Raw genomic sequence first — 21,886 nt, forward strand, 5'->3', positions numbered from 1 at the left:
GCCACACTGTAAGTGCTTATGTCAGTCAAACAGCCAGTAAGCGATGGAGATGGTTCTCATTGAAGAAAACAATGCACTAGTTGTTTGTTCAGATTTCTACAAGGACCTACAGAAACACTGCGTTAACGTGACAGGTACTCCTTGTGGTTGTGTTAATTATGAAATTTGTCAAAGGAAAGGAAGAAGGTGCTCAGCATTATTGTTGGACTATAAAAAGGAGATCGGGGTGTTTAAGGGTCAGCTGAGTGTTCGTATTGCTCAGTTTCCTATGAACAGTTTGCTTTTTTTTAAACCATGACCACCATCTTTTCTTTCCCTTTACTAAGTAGTTTTTATCCCTAAAACTAACCAAACCTTAACCATGGAGGTGGCAGGTCAGACAACAGGCATATGAATCATTTAGTGACAGTCCGCGCACTGAAAAACAAAGTTGTCGTGCAGATGTGGGCGCAGGATCACAGAAAGGTCATATGGGTCATTTTATAAGGCAATGACAAACTTTTTGTCATTCAGTTTGGTGGACTTGTTGGCCACTGACATGCAGGGGTTGGTTACATTTCTCGGTATTATTCCCCGGGGTGTGAGTTTGCCCTACACGGCATATGACTAATGCTCACTGTTTTTCAGGTTCTAATCATATTTACCAAAAGGAGCGGATGAGTTTAATGATTTTCACCTGGATTTTATGCTCCCACGCACCCAAAAGTTGTGTTGTAAGACACTCATTACCCACAAGTCATCATGCACTGTTGAGAAAATGCTTCCAGTGTAAAGGCTTATAAAAAATGAAATGCTAATTATGTATCAGGGTGCAGATTGTGCTCTAGTTTATTACAGATTTATGCGAGTCCAGCCTGAAATATTAAATGTATAAGATCAGATTTTTGAAGAATTCAGAATTTCTTAATAAACCAAAACCAGTAAGTCTCACCTTAACTAATGCCAGTTTTGATTGTAACACACGATATTGCGGTGTACTGATTTACAGGCTCCAATGAGAGGTCGAAGAGCACCAGGCAAATAGGCACAGGAGGTGGAGGGTAGAGGGGACTGAAGGTGTAAAAAGTGGCGAGTTACAATGGGAGGGACGGCAGTGAGGAGTGGAGGGGAGGTAGAGGTGGAGGACATGCAGAGGTGGGGGTAGGAGCTCCTGGCATCCACCAGTTCAGGGCTGATTTGGATGTGGAGTCATGTTGGCTTGGCAGAGGCCCACTTCATTAGTGTCCTGATGCATTAGAAGTGAGGGGAGCAGGAGGCGGAGGAAGGAGAAAGTACAGTGGGGTAGAAGAAGAGATGGAAAAGAGGAAGAAAAACTAAAGGTGAAGACGAGTGTGAGCACGGAAGAAAGAGGATGACCAGTTGAAGGCAGAGATAAACTCTGAAGAAGCCAAGCAGGCCTGTGTGTTTGGCTCTGCTCTCTAACATCATCATTAGTGCATGAGGGAGACCAGACCCGCCATTGTTGCATCATGCGTGTGTGTGTGTGTGTGTGGCAATTGATCCAAGAGTCCTTGCTGTCAGACCAAATAAGCCCAGAAATGATGAAGGGGTCTGTGGGTGGAGGAGGGGAGACGGTAGGTTTCGCAATTCCCCCATGATTTACCCTCAATTTAGTTATTAAGTGTCTCAGTAAGTTTGTACGGGGGGAAGTTTGTGGCTGTGTGGTCCTCATTAGGGCAAGGGTACATATCTGTTTTTTCTGTCTCTCACTCTCTTTGTTGTTGGTTTTCCAACATTCTTATGGTCTTTTCTCAATATCTAAAACCGTCACTTTGCGGGAAAGAAACAGAGGATGGGGGGAAGGAGGGAGAAAAATGACAAAAAAAGGAAAGAACCAAGTGAATTCCTGTAAATTGGTCATTCCACCCCCCCTGAAAATAAAGCCCCTGCGAATGAAATCGGAGCAATTTCATGGTCTGGCCTGCCCTCAATATTATTTAAGTAATACCCTGTTATTATTGAAGAGAAGGGAGAGAAAAGCGAATGACTATTATCTTTATGTGGGTCCTTTAATTTTAATGCGCCACAGATTTATAGCTGGGCATTCCAGTGGGGAGGCCCCTCCCTGCTCTTAAAGCGAGCGGGCGGGACACGACCGCAACGCTCTCACAACAGCCACTACCTTCTGACAAACAACCAAAGTCCCCACTTTCCCTTCCAACACTTTATCCTGCCCTCCTTCACTGCTGTCAAACAGCCCTCACACTCCTGACAACCAGAGGACCCCTCGCTGACAGAGTGGGGCTCCACCCATCATCATAGCAGACACATTTCTACACCCACATTGTCTTGATTTATAACTTCTCTTTACACCTTCCTAATGCTGCTCACATGGACTTTTTTCAAGTCTTGCTGGAAACATCGAGCTCCTCGTCTCTGTTTTAATCTGCAATACTGAAAATCCATGTACCCTCATTTAAAGTTCATCCTTCTCCAGCTGATTTACCAGCAGCAGTCAAAGTAGCACTTTCTTTTAAACCTCGAGTTAGGTGTTTAGGATTGAAACTAAAGACAATCAAACAGATCAAATTTAAAGACAAATCAGTAACCAGGCAGCAAAGTCAGAGAGCTCCACTGGCAAACATTTAAAAGAAAGCTATCATTTGTTTTACAGGTAACAATGTATAAAAACACAGAAAAGTCAGTAAAGCACAAAGGCAACAATCAGTCTTTAATAGATCATGCTAAACTTACTATAACCAAAGTGCATGGGTTTTTCTGCCATTATTGAGGTATTTTTCGTTGTGTCCACGATCTACGTTCAAGCATACGTCAGCAAATGAAGCTTAAGTGATTATATTTTTTATTACAATGTTAAAGCATTGAATGTTTTTCTTTTTAACTGATGGTATTCACGATTAGCTCGCCTCGCCCTGTTAAGATGTCATCTTCATCTTCATCTTGTCAACATCTTCCCTCTCTAAAAGATGATTTGTGATTTCTTACGACTCATGAACAAACACAATGTCTTAATAAACAGAAATAATAGGAAGAGTTCCTCAGGGATCGATTCTTGAGCCACTTCTGTTCAAACTTCCTGTTAGCACAAATTCGATTCTATGCAGACAATACTCACATTTACATCCCTGTGTTATCAAGTGATGAATTTGATTTATTTAAATTTCCTGCACTCACAAAATAGTTACATTGTTTTGGTGGTTTGTGGTCATTGTTGGGTTTGCACTACATAGCGTATCTGTATCACTTCAACAGCTTCAACTGTCTCTCTTTGTCTGTAAATATTTAACACATTGTCTATAGAGTATATGTGACGATTCAGGAACGTACCTACACATTCTCAGAATAATTTTGAACTATTAACTTAACCTGTGTACCAAAGGTTGCGTGAATAGTTAAAGTCCAACTGAAAGTGTGTAGAGACTATCCAAATTAAGTGTTACCAAAAACTGTTCTGTCACTGCTTTGTAATACATTTTTTGTAATAAGTTGTTATTATTATTGTCTAATTCTAATTTATTTTATTTTTGCATTTTTATTGCTTTGTAGAAAGTTCAGTGCAGTTTATAATTGTCTCCTTTTTGTCTTAAAAAGCTGCATACACAAATAAACTTGCCTAGTTTTATTTTATTGTGCCCTGACTTCTGAAACTAAACCCAGTCCTGCAACTATATATTCATTTAACACTTTGATTCACTTGAGAAACTTTTTCTCTGTATTTTGCCTTTTTCCTTCATGATCAAACTACAGCCACAGCAGTTGTTACCGACCTAATCTAAGTACTAAATCAAAACGATTACATGTCTTTGTCCTCTCTCTTCGCTCTCCACCCTCCGCGGTGAGTGGGTGTTGAGTGGGCTGGTTAAATAGTGATGGGGTGTCATAAGTTTGTAAATAGGAGACTTCCTGGCAGACAGGTGGTTGGCGTTTTACTGGAGCTAATCTTACACACATTAGGTCAAAGGTATACCGGGGACGCAAGGCAGTTTGAATGCCAGCCTCGGAGCTGGTTAATAGACCGTGACACTCTGTGAGCTGTGAAACACTTGTTCTCACCCTCTGTGCAGCCCTGGCTACTGTGTGCTGGAGAGGGGACACAGGTTACTGCTGGAATTATAAGATGTGTTGCATCATACAAGGTTACTGTACACTGTTACTACAGTTTATACTGAGGAGTCTGTGTGATAGCTTGTCACACAAATGCACATGTACATTATGCAGGACATGCATCAGATAAAACACATAAACGCATTTCATGTATCTTGCTTGTCATTTTGTTGCTGTAAATATTCCTGCTGCAGTCTTGATCAGGGGTCACTGTGCCCCATTAATCAATCAGCTCTTTTGTCTTTCTCGTCAGGCACTTCACAGGCCACCCCCCACCCCAATGAAGGAGCACCGCCTGTCTCCGATGCGTGAAGAGCCGTTATCTGCTCCGGTCAACGAGGAGGGGTCTCAGAATGTGGGAGCAGGAGGTGCAGGCGGATGTCCACCTGGCACAGTTGGCAGTGCAGGAAGCAACAAGAAGCCACGATCACGCACTAAGGTACAGAACGTTACTCCGCTTTCTCAGGACCCATGACGTGATGATAATACATTTTAGTGGCAGGTTTTAATCTATGTTCTTTGCCTTTTCTAGATTTCCCTGGAGGCCTTGGGTATCCTGCAGAGCTTCATCCAGGATGTTGGCCTGTACCCTGACCAGGAGGCCATCCACACCCTGTCAGCCCAGCTCGACCTGCCCAAACACACCATCATCAAGTTCTTCCAGAACCAGCGCTACCACGTCAAGCACCACGGCCGCCTCAAGGAGCTGAGCGAGGGGGCTGCCGCCAGCGGAGGTGTGGACGTCAGCGAGTACAGGGAAGAGGAGCTACTTTCAGGCTCAGAGGACCCGGAGTCTAGCGAGGATGGAGCTGAGGAGATTTACCAGTCCACAGAGGGGAATGGTGGGAGCACAGGGGGGCTGAACCAGCCACAGGCCTCCTCCGGCTCCAACTCCAACTCCAACCAGTCGTCCTCAGGGACCAACACTGCTCAGGAGGAAGGAAAGGACAAGGGGCACAGTCGGCCTGGTGGCCCTCTGGGCCCTGGGAGCTCCTCATCCAGTCCCAGAGAGCAGGCTGACTACCAGAGGTAGAGACTGACACTCAGAGAGGAGCGGACAGAGAGGGAGAGAAAGCAAGAAAGGTCTATGATGATGAAGTGAGGAACTGGTCATAAACTGATGGAGGATGGCTGCATAGAAACTGTGTGAGAGGTGAACGTCAAGAAACAATGAGGCTGAAATACTGTACATCTCTCAAACGACTCTTTATAGTGACAATCTCAGACAGACATCTGTGAACGCCTGATGTGTAGAGTGAAATTACCTCAGCAAAAAGACAGAAGAGTGCTGTGACACAGCAGCGGTTGTGTAACTGTGAAAGAAAGTATTCCCAAAAAACATTTAAATAATTCACTCACAAACTCTCATTAACAGGTAACCTAGTGCTGCTCACGCCTCCGACCTACAGACGGACAGAGACAAAGAATGTCCACGTGTCAACAACTAAACTTTCTCCTAATCAGCCAAACACCAGAAGACACTCCAAGGAGGTGGGGTTCAGAAATGGTTCCTGTTCCTCCTCTCTAAAGTCTGAGCACAGTCACATAAGACATACTCCCTACATGCTGGGTTGAATCTGCCCCGCTGAGTGACATTCATAGACTGGATCCCGGGGGCCTTCTGAGACCTCTACAATCCTATAAATCCTCAGGACACACACTGATGTTGCTAATGCTGTTGCCTGCCTGAGAACGTGGACGGACGGCACTCGCTGTTCATCCACGAGTTTCATTTCATTGTGGAAAAAAGGAAACAACCACCACGACAACCTGCCCTCGCCTCACCGCCGCACTCCAGAATCACTACCAGTCCTATCTAGCACTTACTGTTCACAAAGACACTGACATTTTGTGGATGTGATGTACTCTTGCCTCCCTTCCCCTCCCTCTGGTTCTCCTCTCAAGGCTCACAAAACAAGTGTGAGGTTTAGAAATGACAGCGGACAGTTTGGCGGGAGGATATCGGACCGACTTCAAGAGGATGTGGCGCGGAGGGACACTCGAGGCCTACGTACCCACGACTCTTGATCCCTTCCTGGCACCGCCCCGCGTACATGCGGTGAGAAAAATGTCAAGAAAGGAAGGACAGAGCGGAGATTCAGCAACCAAACAATCAGTCACTTTATGTGCGGTAGTCCACCCCTTCCACTCTTCCTCTCCTCTCTCCATCTCACCCCCCCCCTCTCTAATTGGTGCCCACAGTCTTGTGTTTCACCACACCTACCCGCACTTAAACTTCACCAACCCTATTTATTGCTATCTTTATCCATGATTATTATTATCATTATTGTTATTATTGTTGTTATTATGGTTAGAATTGCTGTCATCGTGTGCTATTTTTAGTTTTTATTTCCATGGTTTTAAATATTGGTTTTCAGAGCAGGGCGGTGGTTTGGGAAACAAGAGACATTAGGAGTGCTCTGCCCTGAGAGAAAGAGGAAGAAAAGGAGCAGAGAGTGAAAGAAATAAAAAGAAGCAAGTTACTGAGTGTTATTGGGTAAATAAAAAACCTGTCATGTTGTATTATGCCATTTTTTATAGTTGTTTCCCAAAAATAGTAAACGAGAGATGCAGTTAAATAAGAAAGCCAAACTGAGCTTTTTTTGCTGCAGTTGATGACAATCTACTTTTTTGAGCCATTAAAGAAATGTGGCAGGTTCGACTCTGTTCTTCACTTTTGATGTCTGTAAATACCCGACACAGGATAAATTGTTATTGATATACTTTTATTTTTTATTTTTGCTGAGTGACTTTAAGTGTTTGAGCCAGTTTGGAGTATCAGAAGAGTGCTGTTCTGTTTTCCTTTTCTTTAGACGACTCAGTGAAATCAGTTTCATTGTGCCAGGCAAATTCAATCACCAGAGTATTTAAAAAGAATTCAGACTGGCTTTTTTTTCTTTGCTTGGTGTCAGTTGTGAACAACTATAAAGTATGTTAAAAAACATATCTGATAATGATCTGACAATGGATAGTGTCCATGTTGTTTGACTATCCTCATCGGCTGCTACACTCAAACAGATGACCTGCCTTTAAATGATGACGTCGACTCCAATCACTCCGTATGATGATATTGTGCTTTTCTGTACAACAGGAATCAGGGTTAGACTCAAATGCAGTTCCAATGAAATCTTAGTTCATCCCATGTTGAAGTGAATTAAAATTTGTGAATTCAAACATTGTCTGTTTTTATTTCAATTACATCACTCTTTTTTTATGGATCTTCACACTCTAAACACAAAAGCCCCGTCTCCACCAAACCCTTTCAGTCCAGCACCTTTGGAACCAGCAGTAAGCCTTCAGACATGGTACCTAGACCCTCGGTCTGTTCAGACAGTCCTCTTAAATGTGGGCGGGGTTGTTGTCACTCACTGCTCCGTCCAGCACTCGCTGTATTTCCTCATCAACGCTGACACAGATGGAAGTCTGCACCTGGTTTATCGTCCACAGAACGAGGCTGCACGCCCACATTTTCACAACAAAATAGAACAGGCTGCAGTGAGAGTCTCTCTCCATGGGATATTTCAAAATAGCAGCTTTGTGCATTTAGTCCTTCTCAGGCAAGCTCAGGGGTTTAGTGTTGCTGTAGCCCACAGGAAGTGAGGATTAGAATATATGACCTTCACATAATCCGCTCCAAATGAATCTATATTTAAATGCTTGAAGATGCACTCATTACTAAAAGTGTCTGTCATATAAAAACTAATGGAACGGTCAAAGTTGTCATATTGAAATTTAAGGTGTGCTGATGGATTCACGTCATCAACTCATGCATTGAGTAACATTACAAGTTAATGTTCCACCTTAAAAGTTGCCGGCAGTCGGCCCAGTGAATTAATGCTTAAAGGAAATGGCCACTTTAGAATGAAAATACAGACAGTACTTACTGACCCTCATGCCAACAAGAAGTCCAGTGTAGTTTTTAAATCCACAAAACTTGTTCGGGGTATCAGAGGATAACAGCTAGCCAGAATAACAGCTACACTTGTGCTGTGTTTACATGACAATTCGCGCGAGACTCGAGAACTAGCACCACCACTAGCCATCAGCTAGTCTCGCGCGAGTTGCCATGTAAACACAGCACAGTTTTAGCATCATTTCTCACTGTGGTCAGTTAGCCTGCCCTGCAGCTATGCTGTGTTTACATGGCAACTCGTGCGAGACTAGCTGTTTAAGAGCTTAAGATCACAGGTTGCACAAAGCTGTGGAAATCTGGTGTATTTTGGGCAAATTAAGACGCTTTTAAAAGGGAAACTATGCCAGTTTTCAACCAGCTCTGTGTCATTGCAGTGTGGGCAGCATGGAGTAGATTCCAAGGGAGAAGCAGGGGGACACGTCCCCTACAATATTCAGAACATGTGCATTTGTCCACCCCCCAAAAAAACCTGAAAGTAGCAGAGGACTTATATTTGTCAAAATAAAACAAATTTACTCTATAAACTGATGCAGAAAAGGCACAAATTGGTGCATAGAAATTCACCAGGTTGCAGAAAATGAAGTGTTTGATGCTCAAAATTTTCTGGCGGTGGACCCTTTAACCCCCATTTAAAATGTGTCCCCTTAAATGATGAAGTGAGTAAGCCCCTGGATGGCAACCTGTGCAGCCTATCTGCCGGCAACAGTCCAGCGGGTGATGCCAACCTGCGATGACACAGAGCTGGTTAAAAATCAGCTGAGTTTCATTTTAAGGAGTAAAGCTGGCGATAGTCTATATTTTTGTTATCGTCAACACATTTTACAAAAAGGCCAAAACTACCAACACCTTAAGGCCTTTAGGCACTGGAGGCGAGGTGAATATCCGACACTAAAATGTGAAATGCTCGCCCACATCAAAACTATTCATACTGACAGCAATATGAATTTGCAAGAGTTGCAACAAGTCTGTCACTGTTGTGACACTGTGATGTGTGGTCTGTAAAATATGATTGGTTGCTGCCTTTATTTGAGGAGAGAAACCTCCAAGCCCTCCTGGCTTTTTATCAATATTCCCTTTCTGTGTCAAAGTACTCATGGCTTAAAAATATATTGACCTGTGAATTAATAAAATAAATGCCTCCAGTGTGTAAAGGCCTGTCAGTGCGTCTCTAAATACTTTCCGACCTCACTGCCCTCTCTGTGGCTCTCAGCCTCACGCCAGTTTGTTGCTACTGAAGACAAACATTTTTAAAAATTGGTCACTATAAGTGGTGAACACTGGTATTTAGCAAAGGTTATTCAAACAGGAGGAAATGTTGCATTTTGGTGGGGACTGTTTTCAGCAGCAGATCTGGTGCGTCAGAGAGTATTTAGAGCAGCAGGACAGAGTGGGATCGATTTAAAAAAACACTGCAGCTACAGCGCAATGTTCATGGTAATGAAGGAACATGTCACCCAGCGCAACAATGTGACTCACTGATGTGTTTTTATATATGAGAAAAATATAGAATATCACCGAATTTGTGTTTCTTAATGACAGGTGTGACACACATGACAGGGGGGAAATGTGCTGCAGAACTAGTGTTTGACGTTCATAGTGCAACAGTTAATAAATCATGCTTTCACAATATTAACGGTGTTCTTCAGACAGACAGTCTGTAGGTTTACAGGATGAACAGATATTTGTCAGGGCCGAAAAGAAAAGCTTTTGAGACAAACAAGACAAAGTGCCCAGCTGATTGTAATCAACTAAAAAACAAGTCAAGTAGAAAATATGACAAAGACTATCTGGCTCTCGGGTTCACAGTGGATGCGGTGGGAGATGGGGAGAGACCAGTGTGTGTATTTTATGTCTGGGAGCTGACAGTAAGAGACCCAACACAAGACACTTTGAAACACCGCAGTCACGTCAATAAGCCACTCGAGTTCTTTCAGAGGAAACTGTGTGAATACCATCAACAGGAACAAATCGTAAAAGCTGCGGCAGTAACAAAGCTCTGGTTATTTCAATACACAAGTTCAGCTTGGCCCATTTCTTCATCATTTTGTCATTTTATCAGGGCGGGGAAGGGGGGCATTAAAATGTGTCTTCCTCTAAAGGAGGCATGATAAAAAAAAGTTTGAGAACCACTGCTTTAAACTACAAACACAGCTAATGGAGCTATGGCTTCAAGCAGCTACATTAAATAAGAACAAACAGTTTCACACTCATCAGTTAATCAAACACAGGTATCATTTCAGAGGTAGAACAGGGAGTATTACATGGAAGCTTTGACGATTTTCAACCAGGTCTGTGTCACTGTGGTGTGGGAGTGTGTGCAGATGAAAGTTGCCAAGTTGCCTGTTTGCAGCGCCATGAGCAAAAGTCTGCCTAGCAAAGGGAAACTGGTCATTTTGCATCGTCGTCCAACAGATTGTGGCTGGTGGACGGATGAAGAGCTTGAGGAGCTGTCAGTATTGGGGGCACCTGAACACCATTTATCTGCACTCACTCCCCACACCATGCTGACACAGACCTGGTTGAAAATCTAAAGTTTCTCTTCAACTAACTAGCATTAGACTCGTCTAACATCAGAACTAAGAAAGGCCTAAATCCAGGCTAACATATTGTATTTTGTGAAACCTGTGCCACAGTGTGGGGCCATAAAAAAAGACTTTGACTATCACTTAGCATGATGTATGCTTTTTGCTGTGTAATCTGTGAAAATAATAAAAGTAGAGCTTTCTAACTGATGCTGCCGGGTGCCGTTAAACAATAACGGTGACTGGCTAAATATCATGCCGACGTTTTGTTGGTGTCTGAATCCGGAGGTCACTGACCAAGTGCCATATTTCAACGACTTTGGAGTGAGACTGGGTTGTTAGACAAGAATCAGAGGTGCCACAAAATGCCCCAAAGCCTTGAAGACAGCAGCAGAGCTCAAAGCGTGGCAATGGAGCTCTGCAGAGACCTCAGGTTCAACTTCAAACAGGAGGCAGACGCATCCCAAAGCTGGGAAGCCGGTATGGGCTGTGTCTACTACTGAGTGAGCTAAAACTACTGCTGCTGCAGATCTGCTGGTCAACTTTTTTTTCTATATTGTTTTAGTAATAGCCTAGTATCACTGCTGACGAGGACACACACACACACACACACACACACACACACACACACACACAGAAACAGAGGTTATGCTCTGTGTGTGCAGCAGAGTGACTTTTCAGTCTACAACATCATCCCATGCCACTTGTTCCAAAACAAACATTACATTTTTGTAATTAAAGTGGAAGTTAAGTACCGAAAAAGGTACCGTTGAGTACCAGCACCAAAGTCCAGGTCCTGGAACTGGTGCTAGTCCAATTGTGAATGATACCCAACCCTGGTCAAGACAGACACACTGACCAGTCGGCCGTCAATCTATCAAACTATGTGGCAGCCCTAAAATCAACTTGAGTAAACAAGTGAAATAATATAGTTCTTCTGACAGACTACCTCCAGACAATCAGCTGCACAGGCATCACACACACACACACACACACACACACACACACACACACACACACACACAGATGCAAACACACACACTTCAATTGCCTCTCTAAATAGTTTCAACTCTGATGAGGTGTGGCAGGGCAGAACAATCTTGGTGTTTAACCTGCCACTGGGGGTTGGGTCAGGCATTTTGTGTGTGTATCTGTGTGTGTGAGTGTGTGTGTGTGCGCGTGTATGTGTGTGTGTTGGACTCCTTCAGTAAACAATAGAGCCTAAGTGTTGGTGATGAGCTGGAGGGTCGAGGTCTTCCTAAAGAAGCGTTTTCCTCTCAGCTTGTCTTCTCTGACTGAAGACAATCAGCTCACGCTGTGACTCTGCCACAGTGGGATAATTATACCTGCTGAGACACACCGACGTCTCTCCATACTTCCCCCCCCAAAATAGCGTGTCTGTCTCCCTGCTGCATGCTTCTAGAGGGTAGAAGAGAGCTGACGAAGCTACGAGAAGAATTACAGAGAAATGAAAAGAATTCGCTGGTGCTTCTTGAAACGGAGCAGCTGCTCATTTTATTGCTGCAGTTGATATTTTCATTATCCAGCGAACAGAAACCTGTCATCTATTTCTTCTTTGCAGCATGAATCATTCCTCTCTGAGAGTTTATGTTAAGTCGTCCAAGTTAACCTTGGAATGACTTGTTTCATGATGTTCAAAGGCTTCCAGACTATTTCAGAGCGCTTTGTCTTTTGAACAATGTTGTTCATTGTGTATAAACTTGAATAGGGCTTAGCTCAAGGGAGGAGGAGGGGGGGGCAGGCTGGGCCGAGTCAACTACGTGGCCACAGGAACCAAATATTGCTTCATTTGTACATGTATGCAATCAAAGAAAACCAGAGATGGAAAAAAAAAAAGCACTGCCCAAGAGGCTGTTTGGGTGGAATTTACTGGAAATTGTGGATGACAATGCAGCTTCCTGTGTTTATATAGAGAAAGAATACATTTTAAAAGCACTATTACCAAAGACGAGCCCGATGGATGTTCCAGGAAATTAAAAAATAAACTCTGACGGGGCCAACTCACAGCTGTCAATCTAAGTTCTCATTTAAACTAATCAGCCTCAGACTAAGTAAAGGAGAATATTATGCAAGATAAAGCTAATAAGTGGCCAACAGCTCGCTCTGATTGGTGATGATATTCAAACCTGCCAATTCTTCTGTGAGCAAACTGGACTGAAAACTAGGCCTCTATGGATGTTCCAGGAAATTAAAAGAATCAAACCATCGCCCGGCCTCCTCGAGACTGATAAACACTGAGACGCACATTTTCCTTTTAATGGTCCAAACTCATCAGTTTAAAAACCCACCAACAAATATTATGCAGAATCAGGCTTTTAAAGAGAGAACAGCTTCATCTGAATGGAAACGCTTTTCTCACCCGCGTAATCTTCTGCCAGCAAACTGAACTGAATGTTCTGATTAAGAAGACGGCTCCTCACAGTGATGACATTTGTTCCAGCAGTGTTATCTGTTCATACTTCTTCTCTGAGCCCCTTCTCATGGTGTTAATAAAATAATTAATACATCCATAAATGTGTGTTGTGGGAGCATAACGGCAATAACAGAGTAGAAGTGTTCAATATATGAGCCAATGAATCTTCTCTATACTGAGCTTTCAGCAGTGGAGCTCCTCATTAATCACAGCAGTGTGAAAGACGTACACAAATCTTTTTCATCAGTAAAAGTAGCAACACTACAGTGCAGACATACTCTGCTATGCATGCATTTAAAACTTGAGTAAAAATATCAGCATCAAAATATACTTAGTTATTAGGCCTGTCAAAATAAGCCGTTCATTTCGATTAATTAATCACAGAAGAAATATCATGTTAAAACAGTAACACTGATTAGTCGCACTGTGTGGTGGCCTTTGACCCGGTGTGTGTCACTGAAGGCCACAGTGGCTTTGTCACATGACGGAGGCCGACGCTGCTCGGCCCCGTGAGTGGAACATTTACATTTAAAAAACACCCAGATGGAACCACTGAAGGAATTTTCATACCATTACTTCTTTTCTTATCCTGACTGTTCAATGTACTGAGCCTGTTTTTATTTTATGTTACTGTATTTTATTATTATCACTATCATTCTCAATTTCTATTTCCCTTTTTAATCGACTGTTTTTATTGTTTTAAATTGTGTCTTGTTGCTTTTAATGTCTCTGTAAAGCACTTTGAATTACCTTGTGTTGAATTGTGCTAGACAAATAAACTTGCCTTGCCTTGCCTTACCACACAAAGCATTTAGCAGCAAACCCAGAGGTCCGAGTTAGCACAGCCTCTGATGCTAACGCTAGCAGTCAGCCTCGTCAAGCCACACTCGGCCGGACAGTCAGACGCAGACTGAGTCAGTCTACCTGTGACCAACTGACTAACTCCCTTATAAAATGGATTGCAATGGACTGCAGACCAGTTTGGGTGGTGGAGGACACGGGGACAATAGTGTCCAAAATCCTACAGCTTTACTACGACACATCTGCCAACATTCATTTGAACTGAAATTTTTAAATACTCACAAACAAATTGATGTATGCAATTAATTTCGATTAATTAATAACAGAGCATGTAAGAGCATTTATTGATGATATTTTTCACTATATTCAATTATAATATCATTATATTTTTAATGATAATCTGTGTCTGGAAAGTAACTTAAGTTTTCAAATAAATGTAGTGGAATAAAAAGTACAATAATTCCTGACTTACTTTCTAATGACTAACGACTTACAGAAAAAGGTATTTGCCAAAGTATCATTTCAACCGTCCATGTATGTTTAAAATCATTTTGTTATTACAATCAGATGAGCCAGACGTTATTTGTAAACTAGGAAGAATGTCCTTCTTTTGCTTAAGTAACATTTGTTGTACTTCAGCCACGCCGTGTGCCATTGTTGTGTTATTTTATGTAATGTTTGTACTATAATGGGTTGAGGCGCAGGGTTGGAACTTGGATTCCAAAATCTACCAGACACTTAATAGATGATTGTTGTTGTTGCTGGTCAGTTAAGCAGATCTAGCAGCTGGAAAAGTGACTGAAGTGAGAAAGCAGCATTCCAAGTAAGTTATTAATAACTTAGAGACACTGCATGCAATAGTCCACCTTCCACCTTCTCTCTGTCAGTTTATCTCTGTCTCAAACACACACAGACCTCAGCACATATTCCTTGTCTCAGTCCTCAGTCCTGACAATTGTGCTATTATAATGCTCAAAGTTGGCGGCTTGTGGTTGGGTCAGGTTTGGGCGGTTGATTAACGTATATCTTTGCGGTTTGGACGGTGTGGATGGGCTCTCATAACATTTATATCAGCTCGTTTTATGAGCCCAGCAGCTGGCGAGATGAAAGGGTTACCATAGCATAACCAGTGTGTGTGTGTGTGTGTGTTTGTGTGTGTATGTTGTGAGAGCGGATTATTAATAACTGTGTGGAGCTTGTGATTTTTCCCAGAAATATAGCGAGTTCACAGGACTGCAAATGGAGGACTTTCATCAGTGGTCCACAGGCTCAATCACCATTGTGTTATTTCATGTGGAAGTAGATAATGGTAACTGAGCAGATATTTATTTTAATGAAAATCTTTGAGATTATTACTTTACTTGAGTAAATACTGGGTCAGCGTGTTACTTCCTCATTAAAAGCATTTTTAAAAGACGCTGAAAGCCAGTGAAATTATTTCATAACTCTGTCATAGATAACAGACCGCTGACTTATCACCATTGTGTGCCGTGCTTGTAGTTTTGTACTGAACTGAAGGAGACAGTGTAAACTACGACAGAACTGAAGAGGGTCGGTGATGCGTTCAGGTACTGTTGTACGTACTGAAGTAAAATACATCAGTGTCTACAAATCGAAGTGACTTCCACCTCTACATCAGAATGCTTTCTCTCCGTCTTCACTCCTCCGTTCTCACCCCCGCCCAGCTGTACCCCCCTATTACACTCCAACACACAGCCTCTCTGCTCTGCAGCTTTGCGGTAAGCACCTCTGGTTTTCATTCAGTACCACCCGTCCCCTTCTCCTTCCACCTCATCCCTAAATCTCCTAATTCAACTCATTATTCGCTCAATTGGTGGGCTTTAACCCCTCCTGCCTCGGGTCCTATAGAGCTGGTAGTCATTAGCAGACAGGATTTGTGACGGAGCAGAGCAAGGGGGTAGCAGGCCCAAACACACACACACACACACACACACACACACACACACACACATGCAGTGTCATAAAGCGCCTGAAGAGCCTGCGGGGTGTCGCTGCAGTTAAACACATATCAGCCTCCCAGTGTTAAACAGCGGGTCCGTCAGAAGTTGGATGGGAGTCAGGTCTGCTTGGTTAGACGCAGCAAGACCACCCAGAGGTCTGTGGTTCTCAGAGATGCTCACTGCAGTCTTGGCGCTCGGCTGATGTGAGCTGAGCATCCGTCTGGGTGATGGCTTCTGGGAAGTCTCTGGGGACCGCTAATTTGACCTCTCTTTGAAGGATTTCTTTTTTTTATTTTGAAGGCAAATGAAGCTTATCACTTCTGCCGGTGGACAAACAGGAAGCTGCGACAGTCACGGCTCTGCACTCTCATGTAGATCACAATGCAGCAGTATGTGAACCTGAGCTTCCTGGGACAAACGATGAGTTAAATCCACAGTCAGTGTTGCAGTAACTGCTGCTCCAGTCCTCCAAATGAAACAACAAAGCCGCTGCCCTCCAGAGCGACACATGTAAGCGTTTTCTGATCCGACGCCGCCTCAGGCAGGACGACATCATTTCGTTACAAATCACTGTTGCACAAATAAAACGAGTTTCTGATCTCGTGGGTCGAGTGTCTATTATATTAAATGACTACAGTAGTGGTTATGTAAAAAGGGGACGCTTGTAGTGATGAAACCACAATGACTCTGCAGTCTCCCTCGGCTCCGCGGAGCTTCAGAGCATCTTTCAGCTCAATGTTTTGGATCTCCAGCCCGCTATGTTTGGCTCACTCCCCCAGCTCTTGCTCCCAGCTCAGCACCAAACACAGACAAACTAAAGAACAGACCAGAGATTTTTAGCGGCTAAAGAGCCAGATATTTCCCTCAAGAGTTGGGGACCAAAACAGAGCACAAAGCAGAATGAATAAGGGATTTACATTCACCAGGTGGCCTGACACATGACTCTAAATGAATGATAATGTCACTTTGTACGTGTAAATAAGCAGCTGTTTGCCCAAAGTTCAACATTTATCTTTAAAAGGTGAAATTATGTGTTCCCAGCACAAGAAATCTGTTGTTACAGGTTTGCAGTTTAAGAAAAGATCATAGTTTGGGTTAAAATAACTTGTTGGTTGAGGTAAGGGGTCCTGTGTCGCCTGTAGCATACTGGTTACACTCAATATTAGCTTATAAAGTTAGCCCAAAAGCCTTTTTTCCCCATATACAATTACTGCAAGAGAGTCTGTTAAAATGAACAAATGTTTCTGAGTGAAATGACTGTATGATTTGAATTTGACAAATTTAGTCCAATAACATTTGGACAGTCTACAAGAGCTGTACAATTAAATCATTTTACACCATTAAAGTGTGCAGAGAAAGTCTCGGACCCTCGCCACCCCAAACACTAACAATTTCTATGGATGAATTTGTTGTACACACATGTACACAACAAATTCCTCCACAAGAGTATAATCCAACAATGCTTTGTTTAGCGATAGTTTAGCAAAAACAGTTGTGTTTAATTTTCCATCTTTTCATTTTACTTTTCCATCTATTTGTTTAGTTTTGTCTTTATTGTTACGTGTTATGTACAGTTACATGTTATGCACTGCATATATTGAGAATATGTCCCGGAAGCCAGGAAGAATAGTGGCAATGAGGATCATAAACAAAACTAAACAAAACAAAAAACACATCTGCAGTGTGTGTTTGTGTGTCATACTCTGACACTGACAGAAAAGGAGCAGCAGAGCGGCCTGTAAATGACGCCGCAATGCAGAAGAGACTCAACATGGTTAATTATTACGATTATTATTATTATGACTATTTTGGTATGAACATTTACCCGTCCGGGTGGCAGATAGCCTTCCCAGATTTACTCCCCAATGGAAAATCCATCCTCATTTGGTGCTTAATGGGTGTTAGTTTTAGACCCCGGTGCTTTACTGAAGATCTTTTCAATAATTGCAGAATTGTAATTCTCATCCATGTCCTAATTGTTTTTAAAAAACATTGCTCTATTTTTTTTTTTTTTTTAGAACGAAGGCAGGGGAGTCACATGATGCGTTCTACGTGAGAGGCGCCGACCTCCATCACCATTATTTTCTCCATGGAGTCAGTTTTCTGTTTCCGCCCAAACTCAACATGATACTCTGACCAGAACTTGCTCAGAGTTGAAGAAACCACTCGACTCTCCGAGGACATCAAACAGAAAATCAGCACTTTAATGGACCTGACATTCACCAAACTGCACCAGACTCTGGAGGGAGTTAACAAGCATATCGAGGACAACACCAAGCACATCACAGAGGCAGAATCCTGTATTACGAAGGCCGAAGACTACGCTGCGTCTCTGTCTAACAAGATCGGGGCTCTCAAAAAAGAAGCAAACATTCTATCACAACAAGCCGAGGACAAGGAAAACCACAGCCGCAGGGAGAACATAAGGATCATCGAACTGAAAGAGGGTACATAGAGCAACGTCCAGCGCATATTCATGTTTTATAATAGTGCGCCATCTATTTGAGCTATTGAGCCTTTCAACAAGTGCAGACCAGACTTTACTACACTTGTGTTGTACCCCAGTGGTAAGACACTGTATGACAAAGTATCCCAGCCTCCATTTTCTGGCCTTGCTTCGCTCCACTAGAGGCCTTCCTCACTTGAACGTCTCAACTGGTATCAACTTGACATGCAGCATATCAAAGCGGGATGTTGGAAGTGTGTGTTTCCTCTCTGAGAGTGTAATCAAACTGTGACATAATAGAACAGTCTCAGATTTTTTGGCCTGTGTTTCTGTTTGTTTGAATGAGGCAGAGAGAGATTGACAGGTGTGTCGATACCCACGGCCCCTCAGACAGCTGTGAGGGCACCACTGCAGGGTATTAGGCCTGATAGATGGATGATTAGAAGACATTAGAGGTGAAGAGGGGGAGAAGGGGGCACAGCTGTTGCTGCTAACTATTATTACCCACAATGCAGCATCAGAGGGGAGGCTCTCTGTGGAGCGGGCTCACACACCTGTGGCCTCCCGCTGTGTAGATGATACACTCTCAGGGAGGTGTGTGTGTAGATCAACATACATTTTACCACATATTCAAGCATGAATGAAGCACGTATGCACATATGTACTCGTTCTGTGACAGACCACAGAGTCACAGCGTTTTCTGGTGTTAATAGAGTTCACTACACACAACCCAACGATGTCCTGTTAGCTGGAGTACGTGATAAGGTGCAGATGTGAGAAGAGTTAAAGAACAGAGCCGTGAGTTTTTATGGAGCGATGCCCCCTGGGAGCTTTGCCATGGAGCCGCAGAGTGGCGGGGCAGCTGGCGGGCTCGTGGCATGGCAGCGCTGTACGTCAACGCTAATGCACCGAAGAAACAGAAGGCAGCGGTGGTAGTCACTCGAGGGGCAACATGGAAACAAACAGTAAACAACAGCAGACATTCAATTAGCCAAATGTTACGGCAAGATTAACAACCGCTTGTCAGGACGAAGCCTTTCATCGGATCCTCGGCGAACATGGCTTGTGACATTTCAAGTTGATCAGAATACTTTCAGATGTTGCTCTGGGAGACGGAGCGACTGGAAACCGCAGTTGTGTTTGTTTGATTGGACATGTGTGTTTGAGAGAAGTGGATTAATTTGGTATGAAGCACGAGGCTGCAGGAAACTGAAACACGGCCGTTTCATCTGCAAAATGTTGTGTGAATTAAAAATGGCGTGGGTCGCATGGGGTCAGATTTGTCTCATCCAATCTGGGTCTTTGTCAGGCGAGATCTTCAATACGAGAAGGCAAACAGCTGCTGTGATTAAAAATAAATCGCACTCAGCATTTCTCTAAACCCTGGAATAACTAATCTGGACTGGGACATGAAATATACATGAGGGCAAATGTAATGATTTCATCCATCAAAGGATTTACTCAAACACTTTTAACCAAAGTCTTGGATGCACCCACACACACATGGAGCAGCATCCAAGCAGTGATGAAGATAATATTAGTTTAAGGAGTCACCTGGAAGAAGTCACTGAGTTTGTTCAGTTTGTTTGTGGCTGTTGGGTCTTTACCAGCGTAAATAAACCTTTCGATGTAACTCAGCTCCTACATTTGGCTGCACAGTTGAACTACATGTATTCATTTGTTAAATCAAAAGTGGCTCATTGTGGTTTCCTAAAAATTTTCATTCAAAAGACCCTAAAGGAGTCACATCAGCTTATGTTTGGGCTTCATCAAATGGACCCTGGACGCATCGACCCTAATGAGGATGATTAAAGTAAAAGAAAATCCACCATTAAAAGGTCGTAACAGCTTCTAATTTTCATGAAACAATGCATCTTGTCACTGATTGGTTCGTGGGAGGTGTCACTCAGCAGCAGTGAACACATCTGACTGTTCGGTTCAGGGGCCATGAGAACGGCCTTCGGCTCAGTCTCCCTCAGGCTATGATGCTGGGTGGGGTGGAGGTCTGACGCTCTGGGTGAGCAGAGGCAGGTGTGTGTAGGACAGAGCAGCCTGAGGCCGTCCCTGGGTGGCGGCCTCCACCTTGCCCAGCGCTGATGCTTCCTGACAGAGAAGCCGGAACAACTGCTGGAATGAGGCAGCGATGAGAATAGCAGAGCAGAGCTGGTGAGATGAGACTGCTGCTGATGAACCAACCTCAAGTCAAAGTCGAGTCAGCCAAAGTTTTGATTGGAGAGCGATTGGTGTTGGAGTAGCAATCACAGTGTTGTGGTAACTGTACTGTAGCCTCAAAGAAATACTGTGTGTTTACAGTAAGGAGCAAAATAATAATGGGAGTAGTGGTGAGGTTAGGTAGTATAGTTCATCTCCGAGCTTGCAGATGCACATGTGGCTACAACTGCATGTCTTTGCAGCCAATTAGTAGACACTGAGGTAAAGCTGGCAGAATAAATACTGCTCAGTGATCACCTGACTCTGCAGAGTGTTTCAGAGTCTTTCAGCTCATTGTTTTGGTTCAGTCTCACCATTCTCTGCGAGATAGCTGTAAAAATCCACTGTACACTACCTGCCCAACACCGAACAACAGACCAACGTGGTCTCACTTGGAAGTTGTCAAATACTGGCGCTTGGTCAGTGACTTGCAGCATCAGACAGACAAAAAAGCCGTCCTTTCGCGTCAGCCTGATACGCGGCCAGTTGTCGTTATTGTTTAATGGTGCCCAGAGGCATCAGGAGGAAATGTGGTGGGGCAACAACCAAACTTAAGGCTGCAGCAGTCCGAGTAGGGTGGGTGGGTGGTTTGGTTGAGGGGTAAAAGTAGTTATTCTAAGTTAATCAGTTTTTAAGTTAGATTGTTTATTTATAAATACGTTACTTGTTTTCTTGCCCAATTCTGCTCCACCAATCTGTAGTGGAAGTCAACAAACAAATGCAACAAGAAATGGATTATCAGGATGAACTTACTTAAAGTAACCAAACTAATAAGTTACATCAAAAATAAGTTATTCAATATATAAATTAAAATGAAATAGACCACCAGAGGGTAATGCCCCGGATCGGGTATCGGCACCGATCATGTTATTTTCATAGACTGTATAAATAATTATTTATTTATATTATTTTTACAGAATCGGTAATAAAAGATCGGAGGAATCAAAACAACAAAAATGGCCAGGTTTTTCATCTACGTTGTTCATTGTTGCCTCCGCTTTCCAATGTATTGCACCCAAGTGTCCCGGGTTTGCCCAACTGAGTGCAGCTAATGAGCAATAAACAGACAGGAGTAGAGACAACAGGTTCAGCGACCACCACTTCTCTCTTTATTTCGAGCAACACAACCACACCTAATGGCAGAACCTCGCCTACCACAGCCCTACGGCAAGTCTGGAGGGACAATTTGTTTACAATTCAGAATTTGTTTACATTTTGTGCTGCTGAACCACCGATAAGCTTTTTGGATACTATTTAAATAAAAAACAAACCTTATGGGACAACTTGGATGCTTTCTTGTTTTTTTTTCTTTCTTAATGCTTTGCAAAGTATTGGATCAGACTCGGTATCAGACTCGGTTTCAAAATAAAGGACTCGGTGTCAGATCAGACGCAAAAAAAATGTGATCAGGACATCCCTAAATGTATCACTGTACTGTAGAAGACTTCTTGTAGACTTTGTGTCACCTTGTAAAATCTGCAAAAATGGCTTTAACTTCAACCCGGTCTCACTCTGCAGTCATCGAATACCAGT

The 21,886-nt window shown here is 43.1% G+C and overlaps 1 protein-coding gene across 5 annotated transcripts in view; it reads left to right on the plus strand.

The window, feature by feature from the left end:
• Window positions 1-7,239, plus strand: part of satb2 (SATB homeobox 2) — a 78,456-nt gene extending 71,217 nt beyond the window's left edge. For 3 of the 5 annotated variants that reach the window (XM_049593959.1, XM_049593957.1, XM_049593960.1), the window contains 2 exons: window positions 4,298-4,504; window positions 4,598-7,239. In XM_049593959.1, the coding sequence (XP_049449916.1) occupies window positions 4,298-4,504; window positions 4,598-5,098 (708 nt within the window). In that variant the 3' untranslated portion in view covers window positions 5,099-7,239. The remainder of the gene's footprint in view (window positions 1-4,297; window positions 4,505-4,597) is intronic. The other 2 variants (XM_049593961.1, XM_049593958.1) reach the window with 1 other exon arrangement.
• The last annotated feature ends 14,647 nt before the right edge of the window (window positions 7,240-21,886 follow it).

Source organism: Epinephelus fuscoguttatus, linkage group LG13, assembly GCF_011397635.1.
Source record: "Epinephelus fuscoguttatus linkage group LG13, E.fuscoguttatus.final_Chr_v1".
Classification (NCBI taxonomy): Eukaryota; Metazoa; Chordata; class Actinopteri; order Perciformes; family Serranidae; genus Epinephelus; species Epinephelus fuscoguttatus.